A 24,033-nucleotide genomic window follows, 5' to 3' on the forward strand; every position below is an offset into this window, starting at 1 on the left:
ACTAACGTGCAAATTCACAAATCAAAATCAAATCAAATCACTTTTATTGTTAATTTCAACATCCACATGCGCTAAGCATTTCTTTTTGTAGAGCGAATAAATGTGAGATTAAACTTTTAAAATCTTTCTGCAACTTTGCCCCCTCCAAAAAAAGATAAATTACAAATGAACAATAATTTCAACGTTACTTTATTTGCATTATTGCAGTAGTATTTTGTTGTTGTTGTTGTTAATAATGAAATCAATGTTAATATTGGTGTTACTGTTATTTTTGTGGTTGTTAGGGTTAGAAATGCTGCAACCTTTATTTTTTATTTTTTAAGTGAGGAGGTCTGAGATTAACTCAACTGAGAATAACAAGTTGGCAGAAGCCTTTTTGAGTGAACTTGCAATGTTTTGCTCATAAAACTAATCTTTTAAACTTAATGAAGACAATTTTGATTTACGTCTAGTAAACATTTTTACAGATTTTTTTCCAAACCAACAAAGATTTTTTTTTACAGTGTAGAAATATTGCATAATTTCATGTTTTTTTCATAATTTCTTTATGTTAGAAAATTCCACGTTTCCTTCCACATGTTTTTACAAAACTAGCAGAACAATGAAACATAATGCTGTTGGAGTATAAACTTAACACTAAAGTTAGTAAAGCCTTATTCTTTTTTAAAGAGAGAGATAGAGAGAGAGAGAGGAGAAATGATTAAGTCTAGCAGTGGCAGCAATTTTCAAAAATGTTCGGAAAAAGTGCACCAGCAGAAAATGAAACCTATCACTTACACTCACTTCCATCGCAAAGTTGAAGAATGGCAGAAGGATAGATGACTTCATAAGAGTATGAAGCGACTGCTTAAAGTCTTTAGGAGCTTTATATGAGAATAAATGTGACAGCGGCTCGTATTAAAGCGCTGAATTGAAGTGTGTGAGATGAATGAGAAGCGTTAGAGAATGGGTTGCTCCTGTAAGCCATTACATCCATCTGGACGAGAGGGAGGAACCACAGACAAACGTCACAGATGCTTGATATCAGTCCTGGTCCAGAAGGCAAGGCGCACACACTTACAGAGAGAGAAAGAGGGGTTGACACTGTAGTATAGAGACCGAAACGGAGTGGACACTGAGTGCTAACAGATCAATAGGCTTCTGAAATAAAAGGCAAGATTTGAAAGCAAGAGGGTCAAGATGCCCAATTTTGCTGGAACCTGGAAGATGAAGAGCAGTGAGAATTTTGAGGAGCTTCTCAAAGCGCTGGGTAAGTGATAAACTCTCTTTATTATATGGGACCACACTAGACTGTTTGATCTTGTTTTTTAGGCCACGTCCTGGATCCTCTCTCTTCCTCTGCTGTTTGCTCTTCAATAGCATATTCATGGATTAACTAGTGTGAAGAGTAAATCACTATTATTTTCGGGCTGCTGGACTGCTTCTTCGGGCTCTTTTGTGTCTTTGGCAGCACGAGTTTGGAAGCCTGGATTCTTATTCAAATTCTCGAAGCAGTGCTGAGACTTTAGCTAAAGCACAGCATTGCACCTTTTCCAGGAATTTACCAAATTAAACTTTATTACTTACTTTCAATTAAATGAAAAAACCACAAAAATTATTATTAGGCCACAAAAAGTTTGTTTATTTGTTTGTCTATTTATTTATGTCATTTTATTTATTTATTTGTTCGTTTAATTTATTTATTCATTTGTTTGTTTAATTTATTTGTTTGTTTTTTTGTTTAATTATTTATTTATTTGTTTTATTTGTTTATTTATTAATTTGTTTAGTTATTTATTTGTTTTATTTAATAATTTGTTTGTTTGTTTAATTAATTTATTCATTTGTTAAAATTATTTATTATTTAATTTATTTATTATTAAAACTTTATATTACTCTATGAGTGTCCTGACTAAGATATCTTTATTATATTTCGATGAAAGCAGACCTTTAATTCTGCCAAGGCTTCACTGTAAAAATAAGCCATGATCACTTATGTTTTTTTTTTTTTTTCATTCATTCATTTTCCTTAGAATTAGTCCCTTATTTATCAGGGGTTGCCACAGTGGAATAAACCACCTACTATTTCAGCACATGTTTTTAAATAGCAAATTTATTTATTTATTCAGCTATTTTATTTATTTATTTATTTATTTATTTACTTATTTATTTATTATTAAAACTTAAGGCCAGGCAAGGCAAGGAAAGTTTATTTATATAGCACATTTCACACACAGTGGCAATTCAAAGTGCTTTACATAAACAATAATAAAAGAAACAAGTATAAGAAAAATAAAAACAAATAATAAAAATGATTAAAAAAACATAAAAACAGGTAAAATGTGATATAAAGGAATGAAAAAGAAGAGAAAAACACAATAGTGCAATCTGTCGGACATAGCACAGTGCTCATTCAGTAAAGGCACAGCTAAACAGATGAGTTTTCAGTCTTGATTTGGATGTATAAAAAAAAAACAAAAAAAACTTTACATCACTCTTTGAGTGTCCCGACTAAGATATCTATATTATATTTTAAAGAAAGAGGACCTTTAATTCTGCCAAGGCTTTATTGTAAAAATAAGCCATGATCACTTATGTTTTTTTTTTTTCATTCATTCATTTACCTACGGCCTAGTCCCTTATTTATCAGGGGTTGCCACAGCAGTATGAGCTGTCAACTATTCCAGCATATGTTTTTATGCAGCAGATGTGCTTCCAGCTAAATATGTTAGCCTTGTTTAAACTTTTTTTATTTTGTATTGGTTAGACAAGATTAAATTTGTTTTGAGTTTTGAAAGGTAAGTTAAAATGTCTTGGAAAGTTAAGTTGATTCAACATTAACATAAAATTAAAGGCAGCATCTATTTTTTTACACTGGACATTTATTTAATTGAAAATAAAGCAAAAACAAAAACAAACAAACAAACAAACAAACAAAAAAGCAGAATTAATAAACCCTAAGAGAAAAACAAGATAACTGGAAATGTCAGTAAAAGTCACTTTATTAAACTGCAGAGCTTATATTTCAACAAAAAAAGATGTTAGAGCAGATATCAAGGTCTCATGACACAATAAAAAAGCAGTAATAATTGGAAAACACCCGTGAATCGCAAGCTACCGACAATTTATGGTAAATTTTTTTTTTTTTACTCTTCATTACAAATATACAGTGCATTAAAGTATCATTACAATTTAAAATAACTCTCTTTATATTTGAACTCTTTTAAATTTTACTTATTCACGTAATCTCAAAGCTGAATTGACTTTTTCTGACATGCTGACATTTGTTACTCAAGAAACTCTTCTCATTATCGGTGTTAACAACAATAGTGCTGCCTGATATTTTGTGGAAACTGATCAGATGAATTAAAAAGTTAGAAAGACTCAATGGAAAACTTCAAATTAAAATTGTATTTGCAGATGTGTAAAAAGTTTCTTTGAATTGGTGAATCACTGAATGGACAGCATTCATTTATAAAGATTATCAATATAAAATATAAATTTGATATTGATTAATATGATAATCAAATAAATTTGTTTCAAATGCTGATTAGTAGACTTGCGATAAAGGCCTGGGTTCTGATGAACTTAGAAGTTGCATTTCTGAGCAAACAAAAGTAAAAATTGTGAGTTTATAACTCAAATAAATAAATGAATACAACGTAAAGCGATGCATTAAAATACAACAATAATGAAATAAAGGGGTTTGGTTTCCCGCACAGTTCAAAGACATGAGCTATACGTGATTTGAATTAGCTAAATTGGACATATGTGTGTGAAAGTGTGTATGGAAGTTTCACAATACTGGGTTGCAGATGTAAGGGCGTCCGCTGAGTAAAACTTATGCTGGATACATTGGTGGTTCATTCCGCTGTGGCGACCCCTGATTAATAAAGGGACTAAGCCAAAAAGAAAATGTATGAATAAATGTTTGAATACTAGCCTACTCATCCAAATGATGCCAAACTGCTCAGTCTCTAAATGCTTTTTTCAGGCATAAATACAGCCATGCTGAGAATTTGAATGTTCATGAAACTGATCAGACAGTTAGTCACTCTAATAGTTTACTTGTAGAGTTTCAACATTGTCCAAGTAGGCACTACACAAGAGCTGAGGCATTCCTTCCAGTCAACAGCCTGTCAGTGCAACATCTGCTGATAACGATCTACTCTGTGGTCACTCCATAACTATTTAATGGCATACCACAACCAAACGAGCGCTTTCTTTGCCTTATTATGAGGAAAAATGAATGTCAGTCATATTATGAAAAAAATGTGAAAGCAGATCCTGATATTCCTAAACTTTTGCAGCAAGTCCAGACACTGTGATGCACAATGGGATTCTGTAAAAGATTCCCTTTAATGTGTGAAATGACTTTCCTGTGGTCATAAAGGACTACTGATAAGAGTTTCAAATGAGATGAAGCTTGAACATCATATACAGTGTTCCTTAAAGCAATGTTTCTCAACCACACTACTGCCGGACCACCAACACTGCATATTTTGGATGTTTCCTTTGTCCGTCAAACCTATTACAGGTCTTTCAGTCTCTGCTAATGAGCTGATGATCTGAATCAGATGGAGATCTGAATCAGGAGACATGGAAATGTGCAGAGCTGGTGGTCCATCATGAACGTGGTTCAGAAACACTGCCTTAAAGGGATAGTTCACCCAAAAATTAAAGTTCTGCCATTTACTTCTCCTTCACTTGTTCCTAACATGTTTAGTTTCTTACTTCTGTTGAAGACAAAGGAAGATATAGTGAATAATGATGGATTCCAATGATGCTAATAAGATGCATTGCATAAAATTTAGCGAATAAAGCATAGTTTCTATCCAATGAGTCAAAGAGAACAAAATCATTCATTCATTTTCTTGTCGGCGTAGTCCCTTTTTTAATCTGGGGTTGCCACAGTGGAATGAACTTAGCCAACTTATCTAGCATTTGTTTTACGCAGCGGATGTCCTTCCAGTCGCAACCCATCTCTGGGAAGAGAACAAAATCAGTGTTGCCAAATATTAAAAAGAAAAACAAAATTTACTGTTGTAGGAGAAGCCAACATGGGTTTTTATTCCTATATAATAAATTACTTATGCCTTAGAATATAAAGACAAAATACATCGAATGCTCTTTGTGAGTGCAGACGCTCAATACAGTTCCGGAAGGTAATAGTACCACTGTAAAGACAGACTTTGGCTAAGGGATTTTGCAGAAACCGAGGCAAGATTTCAGATGTTTTACAATGGGGTTGGTCAGCTGGTTTGTCCATCAGTTCAGTCCCATTGCATACATTTTTGCCGCATGATCTCTTAAAACATAACTTAAATTACTTTTATGTGAATTTATTCTGAAAATATATATGGTTTATGCACATTTTGTCTTATCATATAAAAGTTTATCCTACTCGGTTGTGTGCTTAATTTTGTATGTGCATTTTCATAATGTATATGGATCTTCATGGCTCCACTATGGCATTTTACAATAACATTCATTCATTCATTCATTTTCTTGTCAGCTTAGTCCCTTTATTAATGTGGGGTCGCCACAGCGGAATGAACCGCCAACTTATCCAGCACGTTTTTACGCAGCGGATGCCCTTTCAGCCGCAACCCATCTCTGGGAAACTTACACTCATAAACTACAGACAATTTAGCCTACCCAATTCACCTGTACCGCATGTCTTTGACTGTGGGGGAAACCGGAGCACCCAGAGGAAACCCACGGGAACGCAGGGAGAACATGCAAACTCCACACCGAAACGCCAACTGGGCCTAGGTTCGAACCAGCGACCTAATTGCTGTGAGGGGACAGCACTACCTACTGCGCCACTGCTTTGCCCCATTTTACAATAACAGTACTTGAAAAACAATGCACAGATGTGTAAACTAAACATTACTTTATCATGACCTTATTATGATAAGTTTACTCTTATGTGATAGGGAAGTTTTCATCCATTCTGGGGTGATTTTGAGTCCTAATTTGGCCCTGAATGTCTTTGTGTTTTAGCACGTAGTAGGAATGTTGGTGACAAATCTTATTTTAACACATATTTTGGGAAAATGTTTTGAAATTTTTCATAAATTCAACAATACACTCTTACCTAATTGAATACCCTTTCGTTATGATGGTGGCTGTTTTTGCCCCATTTACTTCCATTATAACAACATTTTTGGATTGCAAAGCCATCACACTATAATCTGCTGTTTTACTCCATGGAACCCCATATAAAAGCCAGAAACTTTTTTTGCACAGAGCTATCTAAGTGAAGTTTCACAAACTAATTTTAAGAGGAGCACGTGATCAGGGCTTTTCCCCCATCTGTAATCATTAGTAAGCCTGTCAGACAGGCCCGGATTGGTTAATCGGGAGGACCGGGAGGGCCGGTGGGCCGGTCCGTTTTTTGCCGTGAGGGCCGGTGTCCCTAGCTGCTTTCACTCTCAGCAGTCGCACTTTTTTCATTTTTTTTATTTATTTGACCATAGTCTCACTCTTTTTATTCATTATTTTCCTGCAGCTCCGCACTTTTTATTTATTTTCTCACAGCCCCTTGAGCAAAATGCAACCTGCAGGTTAATGATGACGTAACTATTACCAAACAGCGGCACCTTAGTTAATAAGTTTAATATTAATTAATTTTAATGAATATTACACCTGCTCAATAAAAATCATATGATATGATTCACTACATTAATAAATCTATAGACAAGATTTTAACAATAGTGCCATTGTGGTCCAGTGGTCAGCACATTGCATTACCACACTGCAGGACCCGAGTTTGATCCTTACCTTTCTAATTGAATTTTTTTATTTTTTGTTTTATTTTTATTGTTAAGACATATAATACTGTTTGGGTTGTTGAACATTTCAACTTATAAAGCAGCTGTTTTCTTGAAAAATACGTGATTGTGTCATTAGAAACTGAATTCGAAATTATGTTATTTTAATATAGTCAGTCGTGAACTGAGGTGGGCCGGTCTAAGGCTTGAAACTCCAGGGCTGAAAAGGAGTCCCACTCCGGCCCTGCTATCAGATCATTCCAAACTCAACATAAATATCCCGTCTAACTTTACTCCCATATCTTCGTTTTTTTAAAGAACACTTCCATCCACCCCATCTCCCTCCTCCTCTTTCTAGATTAATCAAGGATTGGGCGACACGCCGGCTCAGTTGCTGGCACTTTTGCCTCACAGCAAGAAGGTCGCTGGTTTGAGTTTACATGTTTTCCCTGTGCTCACGTGGGTTTTTCCCAGGTACTCTGATATCCTCCTACAGTCCAAAGACATGTGACATAAGTAATTTACAAAAGCCAACAGGAACAGTATATGAGTACTTTAGTACAGAGCTTCACTACGTGCGCTAGTTGGTGGTCTATTCCTCTAGGGCCGCTCACAATAATCAAGGAATAAGCAGAACAATTTCTGGAAGCTCTCGAGAGCTACCTGATCCTAACCTTGGACTCAGTAATCTCCAAGCTCAGGGTTTCTTCATGGGACAGCATGACAATCCTGCTAACATTATCAAGCAAAATCTAAGTTTTTAATCTTAAAAAGTTTAATGCTGCCAACGAATGATCAACAGTAAATAGTGCACATTTTACCTCTTCCCTTCAGGCAATACCACCAAAAATCAAGAATGCATGATTATATGGTGTCATGGATTTGCAAACAAATGTCATTATAATGGAAGTCAGTTTGGCAAAAACGGCCCTTAACATAATGAAATAGTAATTTTGAACAGCACACAAGGCTTAATGCATTAGTAATCAAGAATCAACTGTAGGTACAACAAGTCACATTACCTTAATTACTTTTTTAGTACATATTTGTTAATTAATGTATTAATTAACACTTTAGTTTCCACTAAATTCCTAGTAGCAAAGAATTCTGGCCCAGATTTGGCTGGCACAGCAGGCATTCATCTGGCACTGGCATACAGCATGTGGGCCAAACATGGCCCAGGTTTGGCAGAGGTGGCACCATCATTAAGGCGGCACACAAGATTTGGGCCAGATGTAAAATGTAGTATTTGGCCCAAATTTAAAAAAATGTGAGTTTGGCCAGTCTTGACCCACATTTAAAATACATTAAAATACTTTTTTAGTAAAGAAAAAAATTCGACCAATCAGGTCACTTTGAGAAAAAGCATGCCCATAGTGTGCCTAAAGCGCAACGCTTTATGGGATTATCAATTTCATTGCAATCGTGACACATCAACCTATCTGGCCCAGTTCGGACCCAGTTATGAGTTATTAACTTGGCCCAGATACGGTCCTTGTTTGGCCCTTGTCTGAAAGCCAGATTTGGTCCAGTCATGTACCGTAATTCACTGTGGCATGTGGGCCAAGCAGAACTGATTGTGTAGGCCAGAGCTGGGCCAGAGAAATTTAGCTATGTGGGATGTAACTAACATAACGCATTAGTGTATCTTTATGTCATGACTTTACTTGGAGGGGCACATAATCATTAACTCATTCTATTAACTACTCATGAACCCGTGTATTTAAGCATAATGGTTATGCACAACTGTCTAGTGCATGTTTACATAGAAAAACAATAGAGACGTATTGTCTAAATGAACAGTTTCAACACAAGAGTTCATGAGAAAGTGTATAACCACTTGCCTTTAAGCAAACTGATACATTTTTTATTTTCTTTTGTGTGAACTATCCTTTCAAGTCACAACTTAACAAGTGGATTGCAGCAGATGCAAATGTGAGCAGTAAGTGTGCTGTCTTGAAAGAATTAGAGTGCGCTATGCAAGTGGATAATTACAGCTCAGTCAAGAGTGACGACTCTACTGTAAATAATAATCATTTCATTTGGAGATGTTTGTGTCTGAATGACATAAAGCTGAAGATGTTTACAGAAGTGAGAGGTTTCATGTGATGTTTCTTGTGTAGGGGTGAATGCGATGCTGAGAAAAGTGGCTTGTGCGGCTGCGTCTAAACCCCATGTAGAGATTCGTCAGAACGGGGAGCAGTTCTATATCAAGACCTCCACCACCGTCAGAACCACCGAGATCAACTTCCAGATCGGACAAGAGTTCTACGAGGAGACCGTTGATGGCCGCAAATGCAAGGTGACACAGCCGAGACGATTTCTGTTTTGTGCTGAATGTTTTTGTCAATTGATCAGAAGTGTGTGCTGTATAAATAGCAGTTAACTGTTCCCTTTAGCTTATCATGGGTGTTGTTTTATGTAAGGCCATAGCATTATTAGAAAAACAATGCAGGCCCCAAGTGGTATTGGGAGTGACCTTTGTTTTCTAATAATTCAACAAGATGGATTTATTAAAAAATTAATTATCTGCTTATATTATGTTTACCACACCTAAAGAACATGGTTTAGATGTTGTGTTTAAGACATTTCTCTTTTTTACCAACTCATTTTAATTAAGAAGTTTGAACAAGCAGCAAAAGTCATTTTTAGTGTAAAAAAACAGACATCATATAACATGAAATAGCTTTAATCAGATGAGAAATGTGTGAAATTAAGGATTTAAGAAGTTGGAATTTTGAGGAAAAGAAAAAAATGTGAAATTATTATGAAGAAATACTGTTATTATGCTGTTATTTTTATTTAGATGTTGTATTTAAGACATTTCTTATTTTTTGTCCTCTAATGGTTTCTGCAATTCATAGACAGCAAATAAATAAATAAATAAATAAAATAGAAAACAAAATTAAAAAAAAGGTTTTTTTACTTTTGTTTTGTCTCTAGTCTAAATATCTAAAAAATATTAAACTATTAAACATTTTCTGCAATTCCTACACAGCAAAATAATAAAATAAATAAAATAAAAAATAAATAAAATATATATATTTTTTTACTTTTGTCTTGTTTCATGTCTAAATATCTAATATATATATATATATATATATATATATATATATATATATATATATATATATATATATATATATATATATATATATATATAACTAATAAACATTTTCTAGACAAACAAAACATATTGCTTTGTTTTAAGTTTAAGTTTGTTTTAATGTTTTTTTTTTCTCTAAAACAAGCAAAATAATCTGCCAATGGGGTAAGCATTTGTCAAAAGAAAAAAATGAATATTTTGTTATTTGTTATTGTTTGTAGATACTTGAACGAGAAACAAGACAAAAAACTAAGTAAGAAAAGCATTTTTTTGGTAGATGGAATACACTGCAATCCGGAAGTGTGAAATGCACATCAATATAGCAGCATTTTCTATGACACTGTATAACAATAATAAATATTTTTACAGTACTGTCACGATTGGGGTTAGGGTAGGGGTAGATGTTAAAAAATACAGTTTATTGGGTAATTTAATAGGTGTAGCAAAATTAGCTCAATTTATGAATATTAATGATCAATTATAACAAGTTATTATTAATTGTGAATATTCAGAATTAACTTACAGTTAATTTAACAAAATAAATATAACAAAGACTTTGTCCGTTTGTCTAAACGGACTTATTTATTTATGAACGAAATTACTTATTTATGTAGAAAGAGAATAAAAGCTATTTCTTGTGAAGTTGAAGAATAGTTTAGAAGTTTTAGTTAACTTAAACACGGCCTGCCCTTTGTGTTGGGTACCTACTGCGAGCATGTGGGGGTGTAACAAGAAGTTAACGACATTAGTCAGGTAACTCTCAGTCTCTCCTGACTGACTAAAGGCGTGAGAGGAAAAGTCGCGTGGGAAACTTTCTTAATTCCTCTTCGGCCTGTACTGTCCCAAGACAGACAGACAAAACTTTAACTCATGGTTTGAAATTACACAAAGCATACAAGTTACCATCCTGTGTCCTAGAGCATGAGCTATGTATGGAGAAGAATAACACCTAACATGACACTTTAAGAAATACATAAAACATCATTCACAGCATTCTTAGTTTGTCTAATGTCTTGAAAAGGGCATATATCGGTGTAAAAATTGAGAGAAAAATTAAGGAAAGAATACAAAAGTTTACAAACACAATACATGTACCCTGGGCTAAATTTTTTAGATTTCTAGGAGTCCCTTTCAATAGTGTGTGTTTTGGATGTGTGTGTGGGTCCCAGGATGGAGTTTTTCTTTCTTTGGAATGTCTTTGAAGATGGGACAGGCTGGTCCTGGCCAGCATCTTGGTAGAGATGTCACAGAGTGACTTTCAACGACGGACTTGCTGGCACCAGGTGTCATAAACTCATGTAATGAGTTTATGTAATGTAATTTCAACTCCGGACTGTATGTTACATAGATAACATAAATAATACTCTGTAGAACTTCTGTTTTTACGTTTCTGTGACAGTTGGGTTTAGGGTTGGGGTTGACATTATTAAAATATTAACTATAAATATTAAATATTAATTTTGAATTGTTAAATTCTTGCCGCAACCATATCTGCTCTAGCAGCAACCCATTTTTTTTGCAGTGAATAATCTTATTCAAAGCCATTTGTTATGTTTTGATGGGATTTATGGCTATTGTAGGCTGTGATTTACTAAAATCATTTGATGTAGTGATTTGGACCTTTAAACCTGCCTGCACCTACTTAAGCATTTATCTGAAAATAACTGCACGCCTAAGAATGTTCACCAGCCAAAATTAAGCATTTAACGTCCTGCACTACGTGTTTCATTACACTTTCGAATTGCATTCTGAGTCTTGATCTCTGTTTTGAAACTTTTTTTTCCCAAGAGTTCACCCTTTGCTGATGAGTGATAATAAAGCGTATTTGGCATGCTGTCCCGGGAGAGAGCCCTGAGCTCATTAAACCCTCAAGCTTGAGGCTCCCTCCCGATTGGAGGGGAGTTTGAGCTTGGGTAGATCTCAAGAACTCCCCTGCTTACAAATTATAAATTACTATGGAAAATACTGCTGACTAGAGCTCGTCTATAGTGGCAATTTGGTTTCGTCAATTCACCTATGTCTCATGTCGCATGTCTTTGGACTGTGGGAGGAAACTGAGGAACGCGGTGGAAACCTACTTCAGAATTGGGAGAACATGTAAACTCCACACAGAAATGTCGGCTGGCCTGTTAAAGACTTAAACCAGTGAAGTTCTTGCTGTAAGGCAACAGTGCTAATCACTGGGCCCCCGTCTAGAAAGGAAGGAGGAGTAGGGGTGGAAGGGAGGGATTCTTTACAACGAAGATAACTGAGGTAAGAATTTCTGGCTATTCATGGTGAGTTAGGAATTGACTGATTGGTGAATTGTGTATTAGCTAATGCTGGACCAGCTGTGGCCAATCATAATCACACTCTCTTAAAATTAGTTTATAAATAAACCACACAATGTCAAAATGTTATGCTGCAATTTAACAATGTGATTTTTTATATATTTTTAGTACTTCAAGGCAATATATAGCTTAAGGAATTATATAAATACATCCTCAGACGGTATCAGTGTGGGGGGGGGGGGGGGGGGGGGGGGGGTTACTTTTTTAAAGGATACAGTCTTTGAGTTTGTCCAGATTTTACTCAAATTTGGGTTAATACAACTCTAAGTGAATATCATTGTTTGGAGTGCATACATCCGTTTTTGAACACTCGAAGAAATAAATCTGTAAAATAAAGTACTAGAAGCATCATGACCAGCCGAGAAATTATATTGTTTTAAACTATTAAACATGTCAATAAAAGTCACATTTAAAATCTTTAAATGGCTTTATTATTATTTAATTGAAATATCATTAAATTCTCAACATCAGAAGTTGTCAAAGCAGAGATCATGACTCGTAATACCATTCGAAAGCAAATAATAATAATAATAATAATAAGATTTTCTGTTCAAATATAGTCAAACAATTGTATATTAACGGTTTTAATTGGGTGGAAATAATTGAAATTCTAAATAATCAGTGAATACAAAATTTAAAAGTAAAAAAAAAAGTTTTCTGACTTTAATAAAGTATTTCTTTAAATTAAATCATGCAGTGCAAAATGCTGGCTTATCACAACCCAATAGTGGGTCAACTATGGAAAAAACCCAACCATTGGGTTAAAACATGTCATTTAAATTAAATTGAAATGAACTCAACACTGAGTTTCTCCATATTTGACCCAACATTAGTTTATAGCAAGCCAGCATTTTTATCATAATGCTCATATGCTGTCTTGACTCCTACTCAATACAAATTGTGAGATTACCACTGTAATGCAGAACAGACAGCTTGTGGCTGCGCTAATCTCTCTTTCACCTGAGCAGCGGGTCCCAGACAGTTTGCTAAATTAGATTATATGACACACAAGCGCATCAAAGCAATACTGCAGGCTTATCTTGCCCAGCTTTAGTCACCCTTATGTCTTCCACCTTTAATCTCCTGGATTTGAATGGATCTGTGGGAAATCTGATTCAAATGCAGCCGTCACATCCAGCGCTGCAATAGATAATGTGTGCAAACTACAGCAGCGGTGAGCACAGATATGACAGCATGTGTTTGAGTGTTTATTCTGAGTCTGTCAGGCCATCAGAGGCTGCTGAAAGGGCAACAGGGCGACAGCAGGCTGAAAGCCTTTTTAACAAGCTAACCTTTATGACTGCTGCCTTTTTACAGGCAAATAAACCCAACCACAGGTTTGGCGCAAAAAAAACATCTGTTTTTGACTTAAATGGACACCCACGCATTTTCTGTTTAGTTATTTGGCAGAGATTATCTGACAACATGAAATCAATCCTGCATATTTAGTCAATCATTTACACTGTATTTTTATTATATTTATTGTTTTGTATTGTTAGATTGCACCTATGCAGTTCATTTAAAAGGACAGTATCTATTTTAGATATTTATAATTTCAGAGATACAGTGTGTCAGCATCCATCAGCCTGTCATAAAGAAATGGTTGTGCCACAAGATTGCAACAAATGTTGCTTAATAAGCACTTAGAGGGAAAAAACTGAGCATTTTCTTTTCGTATCTCAAACTACAGCTGATCAAATAATCATAAAACAGGTAAGTCAATCTCTCTCTTTTGTATGTTGTAGTGCTGTATTTATACTATGTAATCTGTTACTGTTTGCTTCGCTTTGTTTTTTTCAGGGTTAATTATTGTGATAACTCAATGCAATCTCACTGCAATTTGTAACTTTTTGATTTAGTGGCTAATTTCTATGAATTCGTATGATCCAATTCGTACAATTTAGTACGATTTGCTCATCACCCAGTGACAGTTGGGGTTAGGGGTGGGGTTGGGTGCCGCGCCTCCTTTTTAAAATTGTAAATTTTTGTACGACTGAACTCGTACGAATTAGTCACTAAACTGACAAAACTTTAAATACCCTTGTTTTAAATACTTACGTGAGATCAGGCTGGATATCCCTATTGCAACAGAGAAATACCAAGAAATCTCTGTAGACTGATGATATTTCATGCCGTTCAGCTTTATAATCTTAAAGTTTGAGCAAAATCAACGGTTTTGTCATTACTTTAGACATTATGCTACAGAATCATTCAAATATTGTTATATATTTGTATATATATATATTATATATTATATATATAATCATGCATATATATATATGCATGCATGGGTATATTTAAATATTTTATACATTATAAAGATATACACAGCACACTTTGAATGTGGTTAATCGTAATTAATCTTTGCCCAGCCTTGTTTAAAAGAAAGTATTTTTTAGCCTTTCATATGTCATATTTGATTTAATGTTGCTTACTGTGAGCAATTTATTAGTAAAAACTGTATAAACCAATTTTAGAAAATCTTATTATCTTGCAATTTAGACTTTGTATAATAAATTTATAGAGTTTTTGGTTTTCCTCAAAACTTCATGTTGGTAGAATTGCGAGACGTCTATAGCTCAAAAGGACTAAATTGTGAAAAATACAGTAACAACTTTGATAAATAAAATCAAGAATTTTTGCAACGTTCAGAAATAAATCTGCAGAGTAAAAGAATATTTTAAACTAAAAAAAAAAAAAAAAAAAAAAAAAAACCTCAGAATTCCAAGAGTTTTTAACTCAATATAGCTCTCGAGAAGGTGAAAAATGTAAAATCCTAGACAGTTAAATGTTTGAGTTACAAATTAGTTAATGACTAGAATTGCATAAACTGAATTGCAAGAAATTACAATAGGAAGAAAGTCCAAAAGAAATTCTGTAAGTTTCTCTTACACTAAAAAATGCTGGGTTCCACACAATTCATTATTGTTGTCCCAACACAAATTGATTAAGTTAACCTTATTGTTTTTTTTTTTTTTTTTTTTTTTTTACAAACGTAAGTAGATTGAACATAAAACAATTAAGTTGTCCACCAAAAACTTAAGAATGGTGTTCTTTCAATTCATTGTCAACAAGTAGTTTGAACAAGCAGCAAGTCATTTTTATGTAAAAAACTGAATTACACAACAGCTTATAACATGAAATAGCTGTAAACGATGGGAAATATGAGAAATAAAGGCTTTAACACGTTGAAATTGAGGAAAAGTTGTAAAAAAAAATCTGAATTATAATGAATAAATGCTGTTATTTCTTTGTAAGAAATACAGACAATTCTGAGAGAGAAAAAAAATTCAGATTTGCAAGATTCTTGCAAGACACAACATTGCAAGAAATTTACTTTTTTATTTTATTTTTAAAAGTACTACTGGAGCTTTGATTTGAGCAGCGAGGGTGATAAACGGAGAGTGAATGCCCAGAGGTGAAGGGTCAAATGCATTGCTGTGACTCATCGTGTGATGTAGCAGGTCACCTATGGTGCTCTTCATTCCTCGGCCCATTACTTATGATTCACTCCCTCAAATCAATGCACTGAGAGCCTTTAACTTTCAGTGGACACAATAATTCAAGAGTGAACAGACAGAAGAATCCCTTTGAGAAACATTCTGCCCAGGAATAAACTCATGTACAGTACATGTAAATACAGATGTCCATTTTGAGATAGCCATTAGCCTGTAATTGTTTGCAGAGCCTGGCCACATGGGAGACAGAGAACAAGATGACCTGCCGACAGACCCTTTTGGACGGAAATGGCCCTAAAACATACTGGACACGAGAGCTGAGAGGGAACGAACTCATCCTGGTAAAGAGCTTTTCATCAAACATTATGACCAAAAGCATTTAGTTCTTGTGCTGAATGTCTGACATATTGCGAGATGCTTTGTGATTTACTTACACCCACGAGAGAGAGTGATTGCGCATTCATTGGATTTTCGTTTATTTGTTTGGAATTTGTACAAAAATGCAGCGTTAGGCAAACATCTGGCCGGCTCTGTTTTATAGGCCAGATGGACACCAGTAAAGCGGCCTTATAACCGAGAAGCTTTTATTACTGGCTTTATTCGTGGACTTTGCTGCCCCCGAGGGACATCAAATGTCTTCCTCTCTCGTTCAAGTATCTGTTGTAAACTTGAAAGTGATTTTGGGAAAGACGTGTGATGGTGAAACAGTCCGGCTGTGAAATGATTTCTCACTATTCTTCACATGGGTCACTGAGAATATGCGCCATAAAGAGCCGTTTGTGACAATTAAATAAAGGATAAATGAACACAACTTACAGTAGCTTCTAACCTTGTGAGACACTTCTTCTGCCACACCAATAGCATTTCATTGCTGCAGAAGGTTTGTCTCAGTTATGTGTGCAGACAGTTAAAGGGACAGTCCTCCTGAAAAAAATAAATAAATAATTTTTGCTCTCTTAAGCCGTATAAGATTTTTTTTTCTTCAGAAGATTTTTAACATAAACTGATGTGCTTGATGATTCATTAAATGCAGGTCAGGGGCTACTTTTCACTGTGAGAGTCCAAAGAAGAAAAAAAGTCTCCAAATGAGAACCTGAGCCCTTTAGTGAAATGATCAGTCATTTCAGCATTACACTATATTATGTTAATATTACAGATTTCCAACATTAGATATACTTCACTATTTGTGTCGTGACGCTTGTGCTCCAGACCGAATGTAAATTAAGTGAAGTTTAATTTTAAACTAATTTCGAGGGGAGCGTGTGCTCATGGTTGACCCAGCTGGCCCACATTAGCTAATCATGATCTTACAATCAAAGGATTCCAAGTCACTATATATCCTCGTTTTCTTTCTAAAACTATCTTCGTCTGGATGAAACCCCCTTCCGCCCCTTATTCCGCCTTTATCCAGAATGGGCGGCACAGTGGCCCAGTGACTAGCACAATTGCCTCACAGCAAGAATACCAATGGCGTCGGCTCCTTGCTGAGCCATCTGGTATTTCTGTGTGGAGTTTGCATGTTCTCCCCGTGTCAGAGTGGGTTTCCCCTGAGTTCCCCGGTTTCCTCCCACTGTCCAAATATTTCTCTATATTATAGATAAAATAAGCCTAAATTTTTTTTTCTAATATCTTATTCTCATGAAGTTCACCTTGGCCTCAGCAGTGGTGGAGTTTGAGTTCGATCTGAGCTCAATTTCCCCTCACCCTGAAAAAGGGGGGAGCCCTGGGCCCGAGGATGCCTTGAGCTCAGGGCTCTCTCCCGGGTGAGCACAACAAGCTATGTGATAATCATGAGCTCAGTTTGAACTCTTGAATTTGACTCTATTTATTTTATTTGACTTCATTTTAACTGACTGAATTGTAAATTATTTTCGTTTTTTTGCACCAACTTTTAGTTTTGCTTCATCTCGATGTATCATCAGTGGTTATGCACCTTAAAAAAGTTGACTCAACTTGCTGCAGAGTTTTGAGTTGACTCAATTTAAATTGAGGAGGCACGTGCTGTACTTGGGTTAAAAGTTGTTTCTCTTAAAAAAGCTTTGACAACATAAAATTGTAAGGCAAATTACTGCAGTACTTTTTGAGTTGACTCAACTTAAATCAAAGCAAGTTCTTGCAAAAATGCAGTACTTGCAAGTAGGTATCGCTGCAGCCCAGAGACCTCCAAGTGGTAGGTATTACACCACAAATATGTTGGGTGACCTCTGAGTGGAAGGGACTTACTCCACAAGTAGGTTTGGTTTAGGTGGTGTAGGTGGAGTGGACATTAATAAAACACAACAGGATACTGTAATGTTGAGTTTACGGTTGGGCTAGGTGTAGACGTTACACAGCAAAACCTCTGAGTTAAATTTACTCAGGTTAGATATTATTTGGTCCCTCTCTAAATTTAGTTAATTTCCCTCAAGTTAATGAGACAATGAAAGGATTAATTAGGTGATGAATAAGGACTGATGATGAACACCTGCTGTTATTAAGCTGTAACACAGAAGAGAAACACAAAAATACAACTGACTTCAGTCACAGCCTTGATGAAATCAGCTGAAATATAATACATTGAATCTCTCAAAATCTCAGCACAGGATCAACTCGATCAATGAGCAACTACACAAACAGCAGCTTTAGTGATTAGTAACCTGTTTGTCTTATTATAAAGAGGGACCAAATACTCTCTGTAAATTTTACTCAGAGGATTTTGCTGTGTAATAAAACAACAGGTTACTGTAAGATTGGGTTTTGGATTGGTGTAGACGCTAATAAAACACATTAAGCTACTATGAAGTTGGGTTTAGGGTTGGAGTAGATGTTAATAAAACACAACAGGTTACTGTAAGATTGGGTTTTGGATTGGTGTAGACGCTAATAAAACACATTAAGCTACTATGAAGTTGGGTTTAGGGTTGGAGTAGATGTTAATAAAACACAACAGGTTACTGTAAGATTGGGTTTTGGGTTGGGGTATAGACACAAATATAACACATTCGGTTACTATGAAGTTGGCTTCATAGGCTTGGGGTAGGTGTAGACATTCATAAAGCACAATATTAGTGTCATGGATAAGACATTGAATAAATAAAAACTCCAGGTCAGGTCAGCCCACTTGGAGCTCAAATACAGACTAATTGGAGCTGGTGCTGAACTCCGTATATACTCTTCTCAGAACTGTGCCCTACAATTTTAAGTTGTCAACTTATTTTGTTTTGCAGTGTGGGTATTAATGTTGTTTTGCATGTTTTTTAAATATCAAAGGTACGTTAGATATTGACTTTTATCACACTGTAAAAAAAAGAACAATAATAATGACAGCAAATGTGTCCATTTTAATAAGTTAATGAGTTTCAACAATCTTTTTTTAAACACAAACTTAATATAGTTCATTTGACTTATGTAAGTTGCGATGCCTAGAAAATTTTAAGCAGCCAGAATTTTGTTTACAATGTACATGAATCACCAAAAAAGTCTTCTTTTTTAAGTGTTCTACCAGGGAAACAAAGTTAAATGTTCATTTTTGAGGTTCACTACACTAAAAAAAATTGGTTTACGTTAAAAAGTGAGTAAACATGTTTCCTTTAAAGCAATTGGATGACTTAAAAAAATAACAGCTATTAAACTATAAAATAATGAACTCTTTGAATCTTCAGAAGACAAAAAAAAAAAAACAGTGTTTTTTCTGTTTGCAAAATTCAGTCCTCTTTAAGTGTGTTTAGAGGCATAAATTGCTTTTTTTTCACATGAATTGTTAATAAAGTGTTATTTTACATAAAATTAACCTTTTTTTACTCCCTTTAAAATTGGGCATTTCACCCGACAGGGCTAGAATTTTGAGATGATATGCAGCAATTAACATAAAACAGTACCACTTCTGACTTTGACAAGACTTTAAATCTATAGGATTGATATTCAGTTCAATACAGGTGAAAAAAACAAATAGACACTAATTTTAAGTGTTACCCTTTTTATTTATTGAAATTTGACTATATGTTGTAAATCCAGAATGCTTTGAAACCCACTTAAATCTGGCCTCTTAAAGTGACTGGACCCAAGTTTGTTTGTACAGCGCTTTTTACAATAATTATTGTTTCAAAGCAGCGTTACAAGGTGCACATTATTGCATTACAATCATTCATTTTCTTTTCGGCTTAGTCCCTTCATTAATCTGGGGTCGCCACAGGGGAATGAACCGCTGCATTACAATCAGATTGTGTAAAAATTACTTTTATTTTATTATATACAGTTATTATATATAGTTATTATATACATAATTAACCTGCAATTTTATTGCATATAGGAGATGTCTGTGCGTTCATGTTCAATGAAGTATATTAAGTGTATGTGTTGTCCTGGAAGTCCTGAAGCACACTCATGCATTATACTGTTATGTGATGCAATGTGTGTATGCTTTCCTAAAAAGATAGGTTTTTAATCTAGCTTTGAACTGAGAAAGTGTGTCAGAGCCTCGGACATTATCAGGAAGGCTATTCCAGATTTTAGGAGCCATAAATGAGAAGACTTTTAGTTGACTCAGCGATTTTGAGTACTACCAGAAGCCCTGGGTTTTAGATCTAAAAGGAGCGGGTTGGATTGTAGTGAGACAGAACATTGGTTAGATAAGACAATTTTTGCTTTATAGATAAGAAGCAATAATCAATACAGAAATTAACAGGCAGCCAGTGTTAGGAGGATAAAATTTGGGTGATATGATCATATTTTCTAGACCTGGTAAGAACTCTAACAGCTGCATTTTGCACTAACTGAAGTTTAGTAATAGAGGACGCTGGGCAGCCAGCCAACAAAGCGTTACAGTAATCCAGCCTAGAAGTCATAAAAGCATGAACTACCTTTTCTTCTTTTCCAAGATGGATAGCATGCCTTCAATGTAATTACTATAGAAATTATGATGAATTGAAATTAATATTAGTCACAATGTGGATCAAAAATGTTTTTCAAAATTGCCTTAGACAAAAATGGGTCTTGTATAATAGTTTTTGAATGACTTTGATGAAAAACTATTCAAATGTCGACTACTGTATATAATATACGCAAGTTCTTCATTGGCATCAATGTTTTCATATTATCCATCGAAGCATTAGATGATCAAACATTCTATTTCCAGGAAGAAATTGCACTTTTACACACTCTGATGAACAAAAAAAAAAGTTTATTCAATAGCATGTCTGTCAAAATACCCCTTTTGTAGCCCGTTTTATTTATAATATTGCACTATTTTCCTTTTATTATTGTTACATTTATAGTTTGCCCATTGAGGTTTATTTAACTTGAAATTATTTTTGGCCGATGTTTGTAGAAAGTTACAGCTAAATAAATGACCTCAACTGGAAAATATGCAGCCAGCTTTGTTGCATCCAGTAGTATTTTGGGTCTTCATTAACACGTCCCTGATCCGTGCCACAGTCGGTGGCATTACAGCGTGCAGGACAAGACATGCTCAAGTCACATCTGTGCCTTATTAGTCCCAGCAGAAAACGCGATGCATCAGATTGATCCAGTGATTCAGCTGTCTCACATCAAACCTCCCAATGGTGATGCATGTCTTTCCATCGGTGACCAGCTGTTTTGTCATGAGCCGAATAATCATGCCAAAGTATTTGACCAACTGCAGCTCATTTTTTAAAAGCGCTTTGTTGCGTACACAACTTCAATAGCATCTGCTTTTGGTTTATGGAAATGAATGTTGATACCATATGAACCATTTCCAACCATTAGTCTTGTGGATTGTTGCACTCTTCATTATAAATAGTTGCCTTTTTTCGCCCAAATGATTAATGTGCAGCTTTTTTAGGGGAGTAAAAATGGACGCATTACTATAAAGCTGGTATCATGGAGCAAAGGTACCGGCGGTGACCCAGAAAATATTTGTCAAATATGTGTAATTGATCATGTTACATGCAGGAATGCTGGCGGTGTGTAGGGGCCTGACACTCCTATCTCTAATGTCTCCCTGGGCTCCGGCACAGCAGATGGCCCGTCCTAACACCATTTTTTTTCTTAAAAAGAGAGTGTGAGGTGGTCCTTGCCTCTTCCTGCTCTGGAGTGCAGATGGTGAATGGTGTTGTCAGCTGCTCTAGTTCTGCTTTGGTGTGATTTTTAAACTCCGGCAAACATGGAAATGCTGCACCGAGGTGATGTCAGATGGACTTCCTCTCATTACGATCAAAGCATTAAAGTGAGACTCAATTCAAGTTCACGTATGAAACAATTTACAGTTGAAAATGAGATTTTGTATTGTGAGAAAGAGCGTGCAAAATGAACTGAGATATTTGATCGTGGACTACAAGACTAGCCATATTGTTTTTTTTTGTTTTTTTTAATGTTATTTGGTATATGATATATGCAATAATCAAACTGATTTTGGCTTGTTAGGGCAATATTTGGTTGAGATATTATTGAATATTTGAAATTCAAGGTTTTAAAAAAAAATCTAAATATTGAATAAAATTATCTTTGCAATTGTCTAAATTAAGTTATTAGCACATTACAAAAAAAAAATTAAATTGACAAAATATTTTCATGAAACATGTTTATATTGTAATGATTTGGCATAAAACATATATAATAATTTTGAATGATGCAATGTTTTTTTGTGTGGCTATTTTAACAAATGTATGAGTGCAAAAAAACCCCCAAAAAACAGCAATAGTATCTGGATGCAGCCTTGATTATGCAAGCTGAAAGACTTTCATTAGCCCCTTTCACATATACAGACTCGACAATTTTCCGGAAAGAAAAGTTGTAACATTTTCTTTAAAATTTGCCGGTGTGGTGAGAAATCCACCCTGCAATCGAGTCTGCTTAGGACCCCAATGGATCATCTGCGTTGAATGCTTGATCAAAAGCTATTCTACCTCTCTACAATGCAATTATAACCATATTAGGTGCTTTTTATAGTCTATTCTCAGTCCTGAGACTTTAACAAGACTAATCATATTAGTAACATTATCATCAATAGCTACAAGTTTAAGATATGCTAAAATAATTGAAACGTTTGCAAACATTTAAAGATGTATTTTTGATGCTTTTATGTATTTATATGTAACATTTAATATGTACATAAGTGGTAGCACGTCGTAGGATATCTAAAATAAAAGCATGAACGAGAAATTTTCCATGCCACAACACATGCCTTTTGTTGTACATCAGTATACGAAGTACGTAATTTAAAATAGTTTTATGTCATTATAACACTCTTTTTAATTACATAAATTTAAACAAGATTTCGCAGCATTTTTAAAAAAAGTTCCCAGGTTATGCAGGTTGTAATGTCCCAAATTTTTATTGCCAATCTTAAGCCACTTGTAATGGTTTTTGTTTGGTTTAATTTGGAATTTCCCCAACCAATCACGGAGCCCGGGGGACCAGAGTGAGTGTTCCAACTTTGCACTTTTGCTCACCGGCTGCATCACGTGCACACACATCAAGCAACTGAAGGAAGCAGAGCTTGAATGTACACAAACAACAGTTTATCATAGGAATTTTATAGGTAATTGTTTACACAGTTGGCATTAAGAAGGAACATAGAAACATTATCTGACTAACATCTAGAAGCTAAATGTGTCTGGAAAAATATTCAAAGGCTTTAAATTTGGATATGGCTATAAAAGGCTACAAATTTAGATTAAATTAAGTTTTGATTGAACGGCCTCTTGTTATAGTTATGAAATAGTTTGATAACAAGTTGAAAATGTTCATGGGCCATCGATACGATTACATTGAAATGGTCTATAACCAGTTACTACAGAATAACAATGAAGTGCAAATAACAGAAAGTTCTGAAATTGTCTTTCCTTGCTCAGATGTTTGGGGCTGATGATGTGGTGTGCACACGGATTTATGTACGGGAATGAACGCCTCGGCGGAGGAATATTCCAGCACTTGCAGCTTTGGAGGACTAACATTTTCATCATGACTAACTTGCACTGTAGTGTGCTAGTGGATACGTTCTTCTGAGTCGGTTAGCATTTTTATGTATTCATTAGACTCATTTTTTTAAAATAATAAATCTTTTTAATGATATATGTACAGAGTTGGACAGGCCTGTGTGGAGCTGTAAGATGTTAGGTGGCCCACAGGACTGTCAGCGTGGGCTGGACTGATGGAAAAATGAGAAGGCCTTCTTTTAGTTACATTCATACTTGTATCTGACAAACATTTTTAGACCAGTTACAACTGTAACCGTATCTCCTGTTACATGCATGTATTAATAAAGACATTTGATTGTAATGATGTCATTGTATTTCTTTATTTTGCTGTATTTCTTTAACTTTAACTGTCATGTTACTTTTATCATGTTAACATGACTGCTATTGACCTTATTCTAAAATGCGGAAGTGCGCCTGTTTTCGCGAATGTCTTAGAACTTCCGATTC

At 35.0% G+C, this 24,033-nt stretch overlaps 2 protein-coding genes across 4 annotated transcripts in view; both read left to right on the top strand.

The window, feature by feature from the left end:
• The window catches only part of acana (aggrecan a), a 904,300-nt gene that overhangs the window by 435,043 nt on the left and 445,224 nt on the right, over window positions 1-24,033 (top strand). The window lies entirely within an intron of this gene.
• Window positions 1,051-23,887, top strand: crabp1b (cellular retinoic acid binding protein 1b). 2 transcript variants are annotated; one of them, XR_012382371.1, is made up of 4 exons: window positions 1,051-1,249; window positions 8,879-9,057; window positions 15,877-18,507; window positions 18,579-19,295. XR_012382371.1 is itself a non-coding variant. In NM_001001842.1 (4 exon segments), coding segments are annotated over 4 exon segments (414 nt in total). In that variant the 5' UTR covers window positions 1,070-1,179; the 3' UTR covers window positions 23,512-23,887.

Source organism: Danio rerio, chromosome 7 (assembly GCF_049306965.1).
Source record: "Danio rerio strain Tuebingen ecotype United States chromosome 7, GRCz12tu, whole genome shotgun sequence".
NCBI lineage: Eukaryota > Metazoa > Chordata > Actinopteri > Cypriniformes > Danionidae > Danio > Danio rerio.